We start from the raw sequence: 19,599 nt of genomic DNA, 5'->3' as shown, positions 1-19,599 counted from the left end.
GGAAAATGTGACTCACTGAGGTACCTTGCTGGGAGAAAGCTGCGACCACAACAAAGACCGAGTGGTACCAGAACGAGTCTCCTCTTTTGACCAGATACGTAACCTCAATGGCTAAGCATATTAAGCCAGTTACGCACAATGTGATTATCCAAGTTTGCGCGGAAAACGGCTTCAGCACTTCGGCAAAGTTCGGTTTTACCACTCCGGGATTGCGGAAGTAGAAACATGACCTTTAATCGAAGGTCAATTTATTAACTGGTTTAATTAATATACTTAAACTAAAGACAGCGACATCTCTGATTGAACCCGTAGACAGCAAAACTTTCTGCTGCTAATATTAATACTAGTGTATTAATAGTAACGGCAGAAAATTTACCAATAGTTTACCACTAGTTACCAGCAGTACATTCGTTAACACAATAGATTGGCCGTTTTATTACCGGAATTTATAGTATGGCATAATAAAATCATAGAAATCAATTCTTTCCGTGCCCAGAAGCCTCATTATGCATCCTGCACTGCTTATATCGACGACGTCTTCCCATAGGTACCTGGCTAGGCCTCCGTCCTCACCACTCGAGGTGTTGCCAAACCACGAAGGGGCCAAAGTCGTATTAAAACTGAAAGCCTCTTCGAGCACAAAAATAACTATTTATTTCCCTTACAATACCTGAACCCATGAATCTCAGCTAAGCACAGGAAGAGCTGATAGTGAAACTTGCTGTATATGTCGTACTTCCTCAGCTTAGGATCGAGCATGTATTCTTCGTAGGAGGTTTTAAAGGGGTATCTAATCTTTAAAAGGGAGAAACCCATGGAATTACATTAAGGCGTCTATAAAAATTACCACATTTGAGGAGCGCACAATCACCCCTTTCATGTCTTTTCTCGAATCGTAATAGGACAGTTCAGAAATCTCTTCAAATAATCGCCTCTTTAGTCCCACGTTAATTCCGGGATTATAAAGCTCAAAAATCCTAGAACCATGAAAGATTTTCACGTCCATATCCATGCGGGTTTTGAGCCTTCCAAACATTTCTTCGACTTCACCGATGCTCTGATCTGCGTTCATCAGCAAAAACCAACTGTAGAGAAAATGCAACTTTCCGAACGCGGCCTGCAATTTTCCCCTAACAATTATTTCCAGGCGATTCCACTCCAAATCCTTCGACAACCTCCTGCAAAACCGTCTCAGCTTGCCGTAGACTGCACGTCTCCAAATCCAAAAAATAACTGAATTTCTCGTGCTTCTTTGTGTCGACTTTCCCAAGGGACTGCGCTTCGGCCTTCAGGAAGGCAACCCGAACATCCATCAGGCCCTCGGTCCGGATCATTTTATGCATTTTAACTTTGTCTATCGGGGAAATAAATTGCCTCTCAGTCCTGACGCAGTGCAAGGTTTTTATTAAAAATCTCTCATGATGGATGTCCTACCTCGTCTCTTCCAGCAAAGGAAAAGCACCGCAAAGCTGGGCCTGTAAGAGTTTAAGCAGCTCACAATCAGCTTTTGCCGAGGATTGGGCTGAAAGGCGCTGGACAGAAGCAACGGCCATGCGAGAAGGTAGTTCAGCCACATGTTTCGCGTCGAAAGGCCTCAAGTAAGTCTCGAGGGAAAACTATAAAAGAATATTAAATTTCTGTTCTACAAAGTTAAGAATTCCGAATTGCATTTATGGTGTCAGCTTTGAAGTTTGATTGTTTTCGTGGAATTGAAACAATAAGTTACTCAAGAATTCTTTTAGTTGCACGAGATACCGGGGGCGATCGATGCCGCGCTCTCAGATTCCTTGTAAGAAACAAAATAAGAATTTGAAATAATTCTAAAAGGAATTTAATTGAACTTAACCGGAGGCAAAATGGAAAAATTCTCGGGAAAATAAGCGCCTGGCAAATTGCTGTTCAGACGTAATTTCCGTGCTTTTAACAAGTTGCTGGGCCGTAAGGTGAAAAGCACTTATTTATCGAGAACATTTCGAAAGTTAATTTATTCATATAGTTTCTGCTCCTGAATGCTGTCGGTTAATCGCCACTCTCTTAGCTTTCTCAATTAGTAGTCTAATTATATTAACTCCGTCGAAGTACCAATAGGACCGGAATCCTCCACAGCCTCGAAACGATTTAAGAAAATTGCCAGAGGGCCGTTAGACCGGTAATTATCATATCTCTTCAGAGTCTGTCTGCCGTTATCGTTCCTTTGCCCCAAAAATTCCTTCTTATTAAATTACGCAGCGAAAGCGAAAAACGTATATTAACTTTTTCTATAGTTCTCTGGGCGGTGGGCGAGCTATTGTGTGAGCCTTGTCGGAATATAATTAAAATTCACAAAGGGAACAGTGATAACAATGCGGGATAATTCGGGAGAAAATATTCATTACTTGGACCAAATTGCCTCAAACTGGAAACTTTGCCGGCCGAAAACTTTGCTTTTATATTGTGTAACTTTTAGCTGTCTTCTTCAGCTCCCACGTAATATTAGTTTGAAGTTTCGTAAGGCGAGTAATTATTTAAGACTCGACACCTCCAACGGTATACTAAAATAAATAACTTACCACAACGTAATCGTGAGCCGTGGCGCAAGCATATTCAACATAAATACAGTTTATACGGAAAAAATAATTTTTGACCGATAGGTGAAGGAAAGTGTTTTTGACAGAACTTACGTCTGACCTCTATAATGGGGCTTTCTGATCACCAGTAAAATTCTTTAAGTGAAATAGCATATATCAGCCTAAATTTGTGAAATATGAAGACCCTAAAACCATTTTTAAAAGAACTGTCAAGAATCATTTGCGAATTCCTGACAATCGGTGAAGGGGCGTCAGTTATGCCTAAAATACTGCGGCTCCTCTACAAGCAGCTTTTACAAACGCAATTAAGGATTATTAGTTCACTACGGTCAACGAAACTTAATTAGGGAGACATCAAGCCCTGTAAAGCAGGTCCTACTACCAATGTTTCAAGAAAATTTGCGAATTCTTGACAATTGGCGAAGAAAATTTTTACGAAAACTTACCTATGTGGTCTTTAAGTACACCGGTCGTCAGTGTTCATGCCTCCAGGGCACTAATCGAGGGTCTGTGAGAATAATAAAGAAAACCCATCACATCCTAACCGCATCACGAGGTATAATTGGTCGTATATGACCTGGGGGGAGTTTATTAATTTTCCGGTATACCGGCCGCGCCTAATTTTATTCCGATCGTCATCTCCGCCATCGAATGCCTAACAAATTTTTAATTTCGTACGAAATTTCCCGGATAATCCCGTTGCGGGATTAGCTCTCGGTTTTTCGGAAATTGAAGGTTGTATGAGAATAGACGAAATCGGATAATAAGGGGTTTTAATTGCGGTCGCGAAACGCTCGACATAAATATGAAATAGTGGGCAATTTTTCATGGAAAATCCCCCATAAAATATTTCAAATCACCGGTGGAAATGCACACTTTCCTGCGATATATATATTTTTTATATCCCCTAAATTGAATTTGGTCATATGCCCCGAACTAATACGTTTAAGGATGAGGTAAATGGGGCTTAACAATCTATACATAAAGTGCCTCGTTTAATCCATAATTTATGTTGCTTAACTTTGTTCTTTTTCAGCGCCGCAGCCTCCGCCTTAACAACGATAAATTATAAAGTTTTAAATAGAAAGTGAAGGGGGGATTTTTTATCATTCGCGTGGGGAAAGACGCCCCGAAATAATGATTTATACTAATGGGGTTTCATTTCGGTCTGATGAACAACAGAGCGGCGAATTCACGGACAAACTGATGGATTTTCCTGCAACGCAGAGCCGATTTGTTTCGTTTGAACCTTTATCTCGGCATCGTATGAGCAAAACTCGAACAACATTCCGAAAACTCGGTAATATCTCAATCAGTTTTGCCGAGAAAAGCGCCGTTTTACCTAAAACTTTGCGCTGTTCGGGGAAAAATATGGGACTCAGAGAAAATCCATATAAAAGATTACCCATAAATTTCTCGCCGATGCAACGTCCGAGGGATTTTTACGACAAGCTATTGAGGAGTTATTTTGTTGCCTCGCGAATATACAGGGGAAGCTACGAATATCGGGGTGAAGCAATTGAAGCATTGTCAATAATCCTATGTTCTTTATTCTATTTGGGAATGACGCCTCACACCCAACCGGCGGTGCGATTGCACCTTATTCTCACGATTTTCATCTAAATGCTAACTCAGAATAGTGTGACTTCAGAATATACGTGCTTTTGCTCAATTTGTTTGCCTCTATGGATGCAAAAACAGATATGCTTCTGCAGTTTCTGTGCGTTTTCATGATAGAAGAAACGACCAGAAACTCCTTTTTGTCACGTTCCTATTCATCTATGATCCACAACCTTTCTTATTCCAGTTTCCATGCCGTTTGGCCAACAGCGATATTGACGTCTCCCACGACCCTTCAAAGACGAGTTAAGGACGTACTAACGTTTCAACCTCGGCCACTTCTGGTTCCTCTTAAGTGATTTACGGCATTTCTCCGAGTTCACAAGAAAAAACGAGCATATATCTAACGGAAGTCCGCTGTCACTCCACGAGGGGCTAAAACACTGTCAAGAGAGCAAAGCTGTTGGAAGGGGGGATACGTATGTCGCACCCAATTTCGCCCTCTGACGTGTTGCCAAACTTCTTTGTACGTGCGTTTTTAGGTAGGTACGTCTGATGACAATCTATTTCTCCAGTGGAAGCCGTCTTCCCCTATTCGAACGACCCTGCACCGCAACTGATAAGGCTTGCTGGTGAATTTATGAAAGTTTTCCTTCCCCTTTTCACCATAAAAGTTGTATATGAGACGTACGCCACATACCGAATTTGTCATATCGGTTAAAAGGGGGAGCGTAATCAATATGGCGATCGGCGACACATTCCATAATGTTTGAGTCTACGGCTTATCTTGGCAATTTAGCTTGGATTGCTGAACTCTCGGCCTCCATCGGTCTAAGTTGATTTAATCTCTATGAAAACTTCTTCCTCGTGGTATCCAGACAAGCTGAATTTAATCAGAAAAAAATTCCCATCTGCGGTAATTTAGCAGAACAATGTGAATTTCCAGGCTTTCGAGGTTTATTTGCAATTTGCGCCGTTTGGACGGTAACATTCTTTCAACTGTGTGTGCTCTCAGAGGGGCCCTTTTTTGACTAAATTTAAACCACCACAATATTTTCCAGGTTTTATAGCACTGCGAAAATGCAAACGAGAGGACCTTTGAAATGTTTCATTCGTTCGGTAAATTACCACGTTAATTTGGCCGTTAAAACATCACACAGAGGAAACAAACTCTTTTTCTATAAAGGGTACCTATTTATATCGACTGTCCGGGTTTAACTAAGGGGTGAATTTCCAGCAGATTTGCGGTCGGTATTTTTTTGTGCTTTTTTGCACACATTTTTTTTTATTTCATATATTTTGTATGAATTAATAATTAATTTATAATGCATAATTAATTATTCAGCACCGCCCTACATAATTTTGGCATTCCGCCTCTGGTCGTTACTAAGAGTGTCACGGGGAAACCCAGCAGAGATCGCAGCGATTATGGTTTGAGGTTGGGCTATACAGAATGTTAACTACTGACCAAACCAACTGTCGATGAGTGGATACAGGGCCGTTCGGAATTGAAATACGAGGACAACAAACTAATTTGCAAGGCCTGTGTTAAGGCGGTTTTGGGGCGGAATACCGGGTGTGCCAGTTCCATCTGAGTCCGCGATTACACGGAGAATGGCTGGGTTACATGTTGTTTGCTCTTATGCTGATTTTATGGAATAGTTCAAGACGATCGTACTAGGGCTTTGTGAATCTCACTCCGGGGCAATGGAAAAGTGCCAAGAGGTTGTGACGATGAAAGAAATTTAACAAAATTTAGCATTTTTGACCAACTGACCAAACCGAGCTGACCAAAGATAATAAAATACAGAATAAAAGAATATGCAAGTTTATGTGCATATTTTGGGAAAACTCTCTGCTTTTCCAAAAGTTGATTCTAAGATTTCTTATGATTATAAATCCGCACTTTATCACAACTCAGAAACGACTGTTAAACCGGCGCCGGCTTGGTGTTTATACAGGAATTTCCGCCCGTCAATTCGGTGGCATACCCGGAAATCGAAAGGCACGATCAGATTATGAGATATTAGGCAACCTCAATAAGCTTAACTGGGGCCAAAACCCTCAAAATCTTTACTTTATAATCATTTCGCATAAACAGAAAGTTCTGCCTGAGAGAGGGATTTTCGCTAAACACACTCGGCGCTTTCAATTCGATTACGAAACATGTCGCACCGTGGAGAAATAAGTTTGAATGGGCTCAATCTCGTTTTATTTCCAACTGCGGACTCCAAACCGAATAGAGCTGAATTCAGGCAGTTAGTGGAAATTACGTTATGTGGACGATTATAATAAACTTTAATAAGAGTGTTTAATGATAAATAAAACTACGTGACTTTTTGTACAAACTCTTGCAGGCGAATAGCCAAATTGTATTTTGATGCCGAATGCTCTACCTAATTTGTGCCCCCATTTCACCCCTCGTCACGTACCCCCCGTGTGCTTTGCTTCATAATAAAATGCACCTGCTGCCCGAAACCCTCCAAAGTGCGGAGATGTTATATCATTGAAACGGCAAGGGTATTATTGGCGGTAAAGTGTCATTTCGGGGATGTTTCAAACACAGAGCCGAACCCAGCCGTGATTTTTCTTAGTACACATTGTATTCGAGATATACAATTAAAAATGCGCCAATCCGGCCCTGCATTTGTTTTTGCCTAAAACCGCAAACTCTCGGAAAAACGCATTAAGAGGAGAAACAGGCGGTTAAAACCGTTTTGTTTCATCACACTCTCCACGTGAAACTTTTAGCGTGCCTCTATTGAGTGTGCTTAAGAGTTTGTCCTAATGGATGATAAATGAGAAAAAGTAAATAAAGGGGAGTTAATGGTCACTTATCGTGTTAGAAGAGGGTTATAGAAATGTAGGAAACAGCTTAGATATTTTTATAATTTCATTGGTTCCGCAATTTGAGGGTCAGCCAGAGGGACAAATTTTCTTAAGAATATACATTTCGGTCGGTGTTGGATGCCGGGAAACGTAACTGTAACAATACAATTTTTGTAAAATAATAAATGAAAAAAAAGTTACACAACAAAAAAAAAGTGTGGTTCCGCCCGGGATCGAACCGGGGACCTTCTGCGTGTAAAGCAGACGTGATAACCGCTACACTACGGAACCCATGTGCTTTATGCTGTATTACGTTAATGATAACTTGAATAAAACTACTTGACCTATTAATACTAATTTGTCTAGCATTAGCATTCACAATAATTAATTTTTTGTTTGCTCCATTCACCACGAAAATTCACACAACCCAAACTATCCTCCAGACAGCCCTAATGTACGCCTCAAACACGGCTCCACAGTGCAAAAAACCGTCCATTTATCACGCTTAGCCATATAAAACTACACACTCTTATAAACCCATGAGACATCAGGTACATAATAAAACCACTCCAAAAACAATACGGGGAGGGATAATTAATCACGTTTTTACATCCTGGCTGTTCAGTCATTAATAATTTTTAACATTCAAATAAAGTTTCGTTATGGTAATAATCGGGATTCGGACGTGTGAAACTTGGCACTGCTGAAAACCATTTTCAGAAAAAAACGAGTTTTCGTTATTTGCTACATCGCCATGCAAAAGGCTTCCATATGTGTTTGCCAACAGCTGGAAATCTTTCCTCTAAACCTGTACCTCATATGGTTTCCGAGATCCTAGCGATGCAATCTGAATTACGGAATGGAAAAAGAGTTTTGGGTCAAATCCTCGTAACACCGTTGGTAAAACTCCCCTTTAATGTGTACGTGCTGTAATATTTTGTCTTGCTTAAAATGTGGTAAAAACAAGATTCAAATCTTTAAAATAGAATTAATTACGTTACTATTTGCAAACTAGTGGTTCGAAGGGCGAGTCAATCGAATTGTTAGGCAAGCTGCGGGCGAAACCTGAAAACTTGGTGATCCTGCTAAGGACGTTTTTGGTCGTGTAATATCCGGAATGCTCTACGTGGAAAAGTAGAATTTTTGTACCCTACAGCGCTATTCAAATGTTCAAAAAAACAGCATCATTCAAGGTCTGTTAACAAATTAATTTTTAACATCTCAACATGTATTTTTAGAAATTTCGAAGACATGACTTAAGATGTTTTTAGATTGCTTTAAGTGCAATTTAAGGGCTTAAAGTGAGGATATTGTAAAATAAAAAATATTTTAATCAATTTAATAATCGATTTTTGACGTTGCGATGCCTCCTTCAACTTTATAATTTAATTTTTAAACTTTAACTCTCATGTTTGCCTCAATTACATTAAAGAGTTTGTTCCCTCTTGATCTAAAGCAATCCCCATTCTGGCATCATCCAGATCGATGTTAAACGTTCTGGATACGTTGTTTACTCAATGTAATATTCTCCGGGCTGGTAATGTAGAGCAATGGGTCTGACATTATTCGGGTCAAATGGATTAGACTGATAAGGTTTCTCATTCAAGGAAAGTACGTCGGAATTTGCGGCAAAAAAGCACCGCATAAATGAACATAAAACCGATGCTTTCGCAAATAACTTTGGCCATATAAAGACGAAATATGAATATTGAAAAAAAAGTAGAAAGCGGAGCAACAAGTTTTAATATTGGCAATTTTTTTCTATCGCTTTTAACACATGGCGAATTCTTTCGGGCTCATAAATAGGGCGTTGCAAAAATAGCGAAACAATTGGGGCTCCCGTTGCACACGGAAACCTCATAAAATTCCTCTGAGCCCGGTAACGGGACAGTATATCTCTCTGCTTACGTTCAAACAGACAGTAAAAGGGGTTGCACTTCTTTGTGCCCGCATTCTTTATGTCCACCGTTTTGTTGGTTTGATGAATCCAATGCAGGATAATTCGCAAAACTGTGCTTCCATCGATTTTTCAGTCCGACACTGAAATTAAACTGAGACGCCGGAATAATGAGAGGTAGAATGGCTTCAAAGCATTCCTTTCTCTCTTTTGAAACTGAACGTGTGTTCTTATAGTTTCCACGTCTCGCAGGGAAAATGTTTCGCTCCTTTGAATTACCTTCTTCTTGTTAAGGGCTTTCTTATTATCGCGCTTGTTCGTTCGTTCGGAATATTTACCTACAGCCTTAAAAAGAACATTTTGCCTCAGTTACAGCCTGTTTCAAAGCCTTAAAAATCTCGGCGCAGCGTAGTTTAATTAGTCCACATTACGCCTTAGTTAACCGGCATTTGTTACATACATCCCCGGAGAGTGTAAAATTCAGGCAAAAGGGATCCAGTTTTTAGTGCCATTTCATCCATTAAAGCAGTTATTGATGTTTGTCGAAGTTTCTTAATGAAACAAGTTTTTGTTCTCATGGAAACGTAGCAACTTAATCGTAAACCGCAGCGTTGCGGTCAATATCTCGAGATACTTCGATGCAAATCCACTCATTAAATTCTACCGAATATCGATTTTTGTTCGCAGGAATTTTCTGGACATTTGGCGAATGTACCTGAATGTAAACTTTGCCATTTTCATATTAGGTTTTTTACCTGATTTAATCTCCGTTTGAGAGGATTTTTGGAGTAAATCTATCAATGCTATTTCCCTACGAACGCACTCATTAAGCTCTGTCGAAAATTGATTTTTTTCCACAGAAATTTTCTTGACAATTTATGGATGCATATCAATGGAAACTTTGCTAATTTTTAACTTGGTTTTCTGCCAGATTCAATCTCTATTCGAAGAGGGTTATAGCATCATTTCCACAATGCGTTTTTATATAAACCGTCTTATTAAACTTTACTAAAAACTCATGCATTTTGGCAGATTTCCGCATCATTCACCAAGCCTTCATAGAGCACTTCTTTTTTGAGGAAATTCCAACAATGGCGAATTTTCAAATTCGGTCCTGATTGGTTGTTTTTTCTGCGTCTACGTCTCTCTGTTCGTTACACATTAGTGTGTCGTTTGACTCCAAATAAAATGACGATAAAAATCCGACGGAGCTGCTTCTCAGAAAATTTGCATTTAATTGCATCATGGAGGAGTTTTTTGAGTTCGTTCTAATCGAAGCAATTATAGTTTCGTCCCTAACAAAGCTGAATCAACCGATTCCGTAAGGGATGAAGTCAATAGGGAACACGGCACAACAGTTTTTCGTGTTGTAAATACGTCAACGTCCTCGAATGGGTTTTCACATTCGAATAACGTGCCAATTTTACGCCAACTTGAGTTCCTTTCGTGTCGATGCCGAATTTCACAGTGAAAACGAGAAACACGAATTTTGTCCCATTGATACACATTTTTTAAACCGACGTCTGAATTCTGACAAGAATGTTTTAAAAGTGTGATGAGTTCTTGAACTCTAATCACTGCTTCTTTTAATTAAACATCATCGTAACCCCCATCGAACCTCTTTTTGTCCGGAAGCGCGAACGCAGCCCTAAAAGACAATATATGATCTCCATCTAAGATGACTAGCTCACGTCCCCTTTGTGGCACTGCGTGGCTTGAATTTAAAGTACATCCATGCATGCAATAATTCTTGTTCATTTTAAGCCAATATACCAAAGGAAAATTTCTCAGAAATTTGCTTTTGAGGCTCAATTTAAGGGTCAAATGAACGTACATTTAATTGCAACAATTCTCGCTGTGCCTCATAGCGGACAGCACAAGAAATTGGTCTCCTCTAAAGCGATATTAAAACGGTTCGGAAACTATTTCAAACACTCGTGTGTTCGATACCAAACGCCCTTAACGTCTTACGCCAGAATGACACATAGTTCAGACAAGTTTAAACTTTGGAAATTTCGTCCATTAAGTCAGGGTTGTTCGGTCGCCAACCGGATTCCTCGTCTCATCCCGAGGTCTGCGACGAGTCGCCCCTGACGGCCGTTTACCCAACTTGTGATTGTTCAATCAAGGTTTTAATTAATTTTCGAATGGCTCTTCACACAGATATCGCGGTTCGATTGTTCCGGGCCCGGATCACTCGGCTAATCAGCGGTTTCCTCAAATCTTCAACTGCGACCATACAGAACGTGGGTCGCGATATGAAAGCGGCAGATTTGACTTGGAAATTTGGGGGGGATTAACCCAATTAAATCGGTCTAAGTTGTTGATGGATGCAGGTTTGGTGATAACGAGAACGCGCCGGAAGCCCTTTTTGAAGAACTGAAACACTCGAATAAAATTAAAAAAATACTTTTTCGTTATTCATAAATAGTTTTTAGCGACATGGAAACGCGGCAGCTACCGTCAAATAAAAATCGTTTGGTTGCATTCTTCGCAGGATTGTCACTGTCTTTGTCTAGTTCACGATGATACTTGCTCTCTCTGTTTTACTGCGTTTCCATGGAGGCCTGGGTATTTTTTCGCTACTGCAGTTGTCTGTGATGGAATCGCGGTGACTTTCCTTAAAGTCCCGGTCCACAAATTTCCCAAATCTATTTAATGAAACAAGAGCTCGTCGTTGGCTTTTATATTCAGCCGGTGCATCGGCCTTTTATCTTCCTCCGGAGTGAGTCCCGGAGCTTGTTTATTTATCTTTCTTTGGCTTTTTAGGCGAACTGGATTTGTTCCAATAAACTGACTTTGTAATACCGACTCGAGTGGATCTGGTGGCGGAGGGCTCTCTGCATTATTGATATCCCGATGCGTCCTCTCTTCGAAGTGAAACGAGTAAACACGGCGTTTCCCTTTTCTTAACTTTTAAATATTATTTCTCCCCGAAAAATAAAGGAGACTCCATTTTCTTTGAAATTGGAAAGCCCGGGATTTGCCACTATTTCGGATATCGGAAAGGCAATTTGCGGAAGTACATTCTTGTTGCAGCATGGGGATATATAGAACGGAAGTAACGAGATTTCACACTCTCTTAACTGCACCTAGGCATGTGCGTCTAACTTCTCGGCGAATACACTAAAAGTGCAAATTTCTCGCTTCCTGCCCATTCCTACCGCCATCATCTTCGTGTCGATACTGATTAAAATTTATTGCATCGAATATCCGGTTCGATTTTCGGCTTTGGGCTCGGAACACAACACCGAAGCGCCCTTTTAACGGCACACCGTAAATCCACATTTGGACGTTGATACCTACTTTTCCAGTCGGCAGATTTGTGCTCTCCAAGGGATTAAGTCGCCTCTTTTTCTCCCCGTCGAGTTGAGAACACCACGTGGGTCTTGGAGAAATATTCGATCACGTTTTGATGACGAATGCATTTCTGCATTGAGTGGATACATTCAAGGGCGACTATCGACTTGATTTGCGTTAATCGCAGGCATTTCAGCTATGAGAAAACCCCGTTATTCGTTGATTTTTTCATTTCATGAAGCAGTGACTAATCCCACACAGTCCAATGAAAATTATTATCGTGGCAGATTCCTGGGCATTATGGCCTTGATCTTGATGTACCACTTTGCCGCAAGAGTCCATTACCTCATCTGTTAAATAAACGTTCCCAAGACCGCCATTCTTCTTCAACTTTGCAATACGCAACAATTTAAAGAGGTACAATTATCGGGCACACAGGTGCGACCTTGGCGTGCCGCATTCAATATTATTTATTTGTTTGTTACTTATCTGATCCTGTTATTTTTTCAAATTCTAATTATTCGTCTCGTTAGGCATACTTGGCATGTTTGTGCAAATCGCCTATTTTAGCATAACGAACCTTCCGTATTATATACAGTGACTCGCATTAATATTGGGACACTACGGTATTTTTGGAAGTATTAGGTTTTTTGCTAACTTATTCTTAACTAACATTATTTATTGCATAATCTTTGGTTACAACAATGTTTCTAGTGTATATAAATACATTTTTGATCTTTTAAATTTAATTATATACAAAGATACTGTCGAACAAAGAAAACAAGGCATAATTTTACTAGCGCAAAAATATTCGGACACGGAATGCGGTGCGATGCAGCGCACGTAAAAAATAATAAAAAAACATTGCATACAGAGATTTTTATGATCGTAAAAGATTAGAGATGCCTCAGACTCAATTTTCTTGTTAGTTGTGTGCAAGGGGGTTTGAAGGCGAACTTATTACTTACTAAAACCCACATTACGAAGCGAAAAAGCAAAAATATTTCTTTTGACATAGGACAATTGATTATTTTTCATCACGCTAAGGACAGATCGTATCGAGAAATCGGTAATTTTTTAAGTATAAGTAAAAGTACAGTTGGTGATATGATTAGAAGATTTGTTCGAGAAAATCGAATTGAATCAATTCCGCAAAAGGGACGCCCGAAACCTATTGATGAGTGTGAGAAGCGAAAAATTATTAAACGAATTAAAATAAACCCTGGACTGAGTGCTCCTAAATTAACAGCTGATTAACTAGAATACAGTGGCAATAAAGCACATCCCGACACAGTTCGGCGATTATTAAAAGAAGACGGGCACAACGGAAGAGCAGCCCGAAAAAAGCCCCATACGTATGGGAAGTCAATCGCAAGAGACGTCTCGCCTTTGCTCATGAATTCGTTGTGAAAGAGAAAACATACAGGGAAAGCGCTATATTTGCTTATATAAAAATTCAATATTTTTGGATCCGATGGTCGTAAAATGGTATGACGAAAAAAGAATGAAGAGCTAAAAATGAATAACCTCCGGCCTACCGTGAAATACGGCGGAGGGAGCATAATGGTTTGGGGCTGCATCGCAGCTGCAGGAGTAGGCGAATTCGTATTTATTGAAGGAAATTTAAATAAAGTTATGTACTCGGATCTTTTAAAACGAAATTTACTAAAAAGTGCTGAAAAATTAGGTACATGCTACAATTTTAAATTTTACCAGGATAACGATCCAGAACACAAGTCGCGTTTAGTCCAAGATTATTTATTATATAATTGCCATAAAGTATTAAACCCTCCTGCACGATCACCTGATCTTAACCCCATAGAAAATCTATGGGAATTTTTAGTCCGTAAAGTCCATAATAAGCCAATCAACTCCAAAAACGAGTTAAAACAACGATTAGTTCAAGAATGGCAATGCATACCTGAAGATTACATTGAAAAAATAATTGAAAACATGCCGAAACGGCTACAACAAGTTATACAACATAAAGGCAATCCTACGAAGTATTAATTTGTTTATATAAATTTTGTTTACAAATATTATGTTCCTGGTATGTGTCCGAATATTTTTGCGCTAGTAAAATTATGCCTTGTTTTCTTTGTTCGATAGTATCTTTGTATATAATTAAATTCAAAAGATCAAAAATGTATTTATATATACTAGAAACTTTGTTGTAACCAAAGATTACGCAATAAATAATGTTAGTTAAGAATAACTTAGCAAAAAACCTAATATTTCCAAAAATACCATAGTGTCCGAATATTAATGCGCGTCACTGTAGTTCACTGCAGAACTATCTCGTTTGAGATTTTCTTGACGAAAATAACACAGTTATAAAATGTAAAGTGTATTTCGGTATTGTGTAATTTGTGGGCGTTCCTAATGCAAATTTACAACGGATGTAGGATTAATATTTAATTAATGTATCGGTTGTAAACGATAAGCTAAAATCAATAGCAGCGCTGTCAAATAGTAGGGCTTAATTTTAGTGGACAATGGAACGTAGATTTAACATCAGAAGGCCGCCTAAAGATGGTCCAACACCTCTGTACAACAACAATAATAATTAATTAGTTTTATTAAATGTCTCATTCATGATATCTTTAAGAAATAGTTGCTGAGGGACTTTTTTCCGCTTTCCTGACACCGATTTCCAGAGGCGCCGAAATTGTTTTCCAACTATGCAAGTCGCATTCACCAAATCGTCAGAAAATTGTTGCAAAATCGTGTTGGTGCAATATTTTTCCACGACACTGCATATCCATGGTATAGCAGTGGTTCGGTCAAAGAATTTTTCTGCCCTTTCAATCCATGACAGGTACATCTAGCACTAATAGTACTCAAATTTCCACATGAGGAAAGAAAACACAAACATGGACTTCTTTTTGTAGTGCCCGAGCTGTCACCGTTGAACTTAAACAAACCACTCGAGCATTTCGGGTGCGCCAAAAAACCCGGTAAAGGTTGTCGCAAAACAGAAATTACATTCTGCGGTCTGGGATAACGAAGGCAGATATTGGATTCGCTTTTTCGCTTATGTTCCGAATCGGTTTTTCCGCGATTGGATGCCGCAATATCAATACCCGTTCCGTCTTTATTAGTTTTGGAAATTATATGAGCTGCTATACATCCGTGAAAGCACTTAGTTTTCTCGCGAACACCGCTAAGCCTGCTCACCTAAACTAGCAAAACTCATTAGATACCCCGGACGCTCATCAAAATGACAGTAACGTCATTTATACACGTCACAGTATGATAGGACTACTTTACTCTTCTGGCTTGGCATAGCTGTGACAGTTACGCTAAAACCATCAGCGACAATTGCTTACATGTCACTGCTAATTTTGGATCACACGTGACATCGTTGTAGTTACTGTCACAAAAACTACACCACAACCACATTGTGCTGCGTCCTTATCTAATTCATCTGCAATCTCGACGTAGTTCTCTGTCTGTTCGACCTCCAGACTCAATTATCATGAGCGCTATCATTATCATTTTCCGACTTATTAATCTCAGATCATTTGATCTTTGTTCAACTCGCGTAATTATTCCCATTTAAATTATTGCGTCGTTTACTACGTTACAAAGGGAAGCTTAGTTCGATTTTAGACTCATGAATTATGCTTTTGACACTTAAGAAATGCCTGTTCGTTTGGTCATTGGTCACACGTCGGCCGACCTTTGTTCCACGCCCATAATTGCCTTTAAGGCTTCTGCATGGCTGCGGCCCTTTAACATTATCGATGCCTCTCTCCGGGGACCCGAAACGTTAATCCGGGCGAGACCTCCCAAAGAACGGTGAAAAATGGAAAGGCGTACATCTACTTCGCCTGATTCTCATCTCAGTAATTCGTCCCTAGGGCCGTTTCTCCAGTCGACTTATCGTCGGAAGTCCGATATTAGGTCACTGTGCTTATGTGTACTTTGGGAGCGATTTTAATAGAATTGTTAAAGGGGCAGCAGGCGACTCCCTTTGCTTCTTAGTCACCACTCCTTCGAAACCTCCTTGATAAGAACGGGAGGTGGACGGTTTCATACCAAACCCGTACACCTTCTCTGCCAAGAAAGACGCGTTGATCTGACAGTGCGCGCGCTAAATTCGCGCGGAATTAGAAAGTGAACCGGAGTCGAACCCGGAGCCGCTCGACATTTCTGCTTTGCCGACGCAGAAGACACGAACGGACCGGACCCTCTGTTGCGCTCTTTTCGATACGAGAAAAACACGCGAATACCGGAAAGTTTTTTGAACTTTGTGGATTTTTACGGCTTCGAGTTTCAAAGTGGATTTCGGGCTAACGTGTCAAGAGTGACGTCAGACAGGTAGGTCTTGGCCTTAGCTAACAATTAAATGATCATTATCAATCAGACTCCAATCAGGCAATCGACGTGGCCAACACAATGGATTATTATTATTAACTATTAAACGAGAAATATTTTTTTGGCAATTTCCACTGAGATATTGCGCCACGGCTATTGTGCATGGTTTTGCCTCGTATGTGCTATATAACATAATTATAGCTGTTTGAAAATGATCGTATAGGTGAATGAATCAATCGGGCTCGACAAGTGACCTTAACGTGTAATATTCCTCTAGATTTACGTTGTATTCGTATGCTCATGAAGGAGTATTCATAGACATGAACATCATTAAGAAGGAGAACATTCATATGGGACTATGCTGACATTATCAAGAGTGTATAATCTGGAAAATCGCAATGGAATATTAGTTCGTTACTGTCGAGAGACTACGTTGTTTATCGAGACGCGTAGCGTTGAAATAAACCAAGATTCGAGACAGTACATTTTAATGAATATCTCAAAAGTTTGTCAAATTTCTTTCTTGTATGGCCTTGTAAGTTTCTGGATTCGATTGTTGAAATTAACGGATGACATGGAGATTCTTTCATATTAGACATCGATGTGCGGCCTCCGGTGCAGTAAGTTTGTTCCCGATGATTGAACAAGAAGTCAACCTCAGGCACACCTAAAGACACTAAAACTAACGAATACCACTGAAAGCAGTCCATACAGCAAATGCATTTAAACATACACAATTTTAACGAGGTATAAAGATCGAACATCAATTTGAAGTCCATTCCTCAAATTGACCTTTTGGAATAACTACATTACTCGTCACCAAGAAAATTGTCATTCCTCAGCAAATTAAAAGAGGAATTTAAATATGTGTATTTTCGTTCGTCTACTCTTTCACAAAAACTTTTGTACGAGTTCTTAGTGCATGGTAAATATTATTCCTAAGCAGTTTTTACTGAAAATGGTGGGGAATTCCATCCCTACTGGTATGTGAGATATTATTTCCAAGGGACAAAAAAAGCATTGAAAATGTTAACAAAAAAATCGACATGACATTAAAGTTTAATAAATAATTGATATTTGGCAGCGATCTCCAGAGTACTGAACTGCCCTATCAGACGTCCGTCACTGACATTTTCTGGATTAAAACAAAAACTTTTACTTTAATTCTATCCGAGTTCTATTCGGATTTGCTGCTTAATTGTCGTGCGAGTTGGGGACCCGAACGAAAACGACACGTTATCCACAGTAATGTTAAACCGAATTAAATTTAGAAAATGCGGTTTTTACGTGTTTTTAAGTGGCCACAATCTTGTACGATTCTATGAAATTATCTTTCAAACTTGTACAAAATTATCCGAATTTTTGTTACATTTTCCTTGGAAATTTGGTATTTTTCGAGAGCGACGCGGGAGAAAACTCGGAGACGCCATCACTGCTGACAACCCAAGCGTTATTGTTTTGTCTCCAACGCCTTCTTGGCGAAAAGCATCGCTATCGTGCGGTGAATTTCTGTTAATCATTTTGATAATAATTATCTAATTCGTGTTATCAATATACGTTGCGTACAAACTAATGCACAATTGAATCTGACATTTGAGAGGAAAATTTGGTAGGAAACTCAGGATGCTACGCAAAAGACAGTAATATGACTCTTACAAAATTTTAAAGCCGATAATAACAAAATAAAAATGCTAAAAAAATAGCTTAAAAAGACGAATTTTAGGCTTAGGTTTTAGGCGCGTGACCACCTAAATGAATTCATTAATAGCACTCTGTAAATACCTTATCAACATCATGAGAAAATATAAAGAAATAACAGCTAAAAGTGCTGTGCAAGGCGCTTCTAGTGGCATCATGGCTAAAATAAGCATCACTGAGGCACGTCCGAGTCACTTTGAAAATTCATTGAACAAACGTGCAAACAATAACATTAAAATAAATCATTGTAGACTGTTTATCCCTGTAAAGTTGCATTATTTTGGTCAGAAAATTCACTTCTAAGCCTTTCTACACGGCCATTTTGGGACGAAGTCTTTGCTATTTGTCCGACATTCAGATAAGAATTCAACTCGAAATAAGAAGAACAATAATAAATAATTGAAGGCCTACACCTTACACAAATAATTATCGACCATGAGGAGTTCCTTTTGCATATAATTTAATCCCATTGAAATAATTCATGGCGGATGCCAATTTGCCTGGATCCTGACAAATTTCCGAAAAGAGAAAAAAGGTTCATGAGCCACTTAAAGCGTCAAATTTCCAGGCCTGATTTATTGTCTTCGGCTGGGGGGATTCGGGCGAGGCGTGCGGCAAAGGGTGATATATGCCACTATTAAAGCGAATTATTGCTAGCAGGGAAAACTTTAGTTATCACGTGAGCCTTTCTGCGCTTTAATCTGAGCCTAATTTACGTTTTTCCTGCAAGCGAAGAAGTGGTTCTTGACCCAGCGAGTATCCTTGGTCAGGCTAATTTGCTATTTGCCAGAGTGTGATATTGCATTGCCTTGACATAAAGCCGAAGTACGTTGTCTTGTAGGTATGCGATAATGTGCACTACTTCATAGATACGGACTCGACGTTACATGGACAAGGAACGTGTTTATACGGTCGTGCTTTTATAATAGAATTGAGGTTAGAAATTCTTCGAATGATTCCTTATTGTGGTGTACATCCAATGGTCATTGCATGACGATAAAGTAAAAGTCTTAAACACCTGAAAGCCTGTACTAATGCAACTACAGCTATTAAGGCGTGTTCGATGGTGAATTTCTATAAATGGCGTATGCAAGATGCGATAAGTGACGCAATTATTTCATTTAATGTGGTGCTGCAAAAGTCATTAACTCTGAAAACAAAGTAAAAAGAGCATAAAATCGGATTAAAACAAAATCATCCCCTGATGGATTGTCCTCTTGGGCGATACACTCGGTTCAAATTTGTTTTCGCGCACTGGCGGCGCAGCCCTTGAGGCACCTTAGAACTTATCGCTTTGATTGTTACGCGTTCTCGCACAAAATTTTAAGGTTAGATTCACGAGGTTTTCTTTATATTTAAATGTAAGTCCGAAGTAATTTGAGCTTCAAAGACAAGAGAAGCTCCATGATTTGCCTAGATCAGGCACGT

The 19,599-nt window shown here is 39.5% G+C and overlaps 2 protein-coding genes and 1 non-coding gene across 6 annotated transcripts in view; 1 reads left to right on the top strand and 2 right to left on the bottom strand.

Annotated features, from left to right (window-relative positions):
• The window catches only part of LOC136339063 (ionotropic receptor 75a-like), a 72,195-nt gene that overhangs the window by 1,068 nt on the left and 51,528 nt on the right, over positions 1-19,599 (bottom strand). Inside the window, exons 2-7 of the mRNA XM_066282016.1 lie at positions 1,435-1,616; positions 1,176-1,383; positions 848-1,117; positions 671-795; positions 441-620; positions 25-230 (exon numbers count right to left, since the gene is read on the bottom strand). Coding sequence (XP_066138113.1) covers positions 25-230; positions 441-620; positions 671-795; positions 848-1,117; positions 1,176-1,383; positions 1,435-1,553 — 1,108 coding nt within the window. The 5' untranslated portion in view covers positions 1,554-1,616. The remainder of the gene's footprint in view (positions 1-24; positions 231-440; positions 621-670; positions 796-847; positions 1,118-1,175; positions 1,384-1,434; positions 1,617-19,599) is intronic.
• On the bottom strand, positions 7,175-7,247 carry TRNAV-UAC (transfer RNA valine (anticodon UAC)). The gene has a single exon. It is a non-coding gene; the product is annotated as a tRNA-Val (tRNA).
• IRSp53 (Insulin receptor substrate 53 kDa) overlaps positions 16,186-19,599 on the top strand; it is a 53,323-nt gene continuing 49,909 nt past the window's right edge. For all 4 annotated transcript variants that reach the window (XM_066282010.1, XM_066282009.1, XM_066282007.1 and 1 more), the window contains exon 1: positions 16,186-16,476. The gene's annotated coding sequence lies outside the window, so the exon portion shown is untranslated. The remainder of the gene's footprint in view (positions 16,477-19,599) is intronic.

Source organism: Euwallacea fornicatus, chromosome 5, assembly GCF_040115645.1.
Source record: "Euwallacea fornicatus isolate EFF26 chromosome 5, ASM4011564v1, whole genome shotgun sequence".
Lineage (NCBI taxonomy): Eukaryota > Metazoa > Arthropoda > Insecta > Coleoptera > Curculionidae > Euwallacea > Euwallacea fornicatus.
Note: the sequence above shows the minus strand (reverse complement) of the source record. Positions and strands in the feature narration are given on the sequence as shown.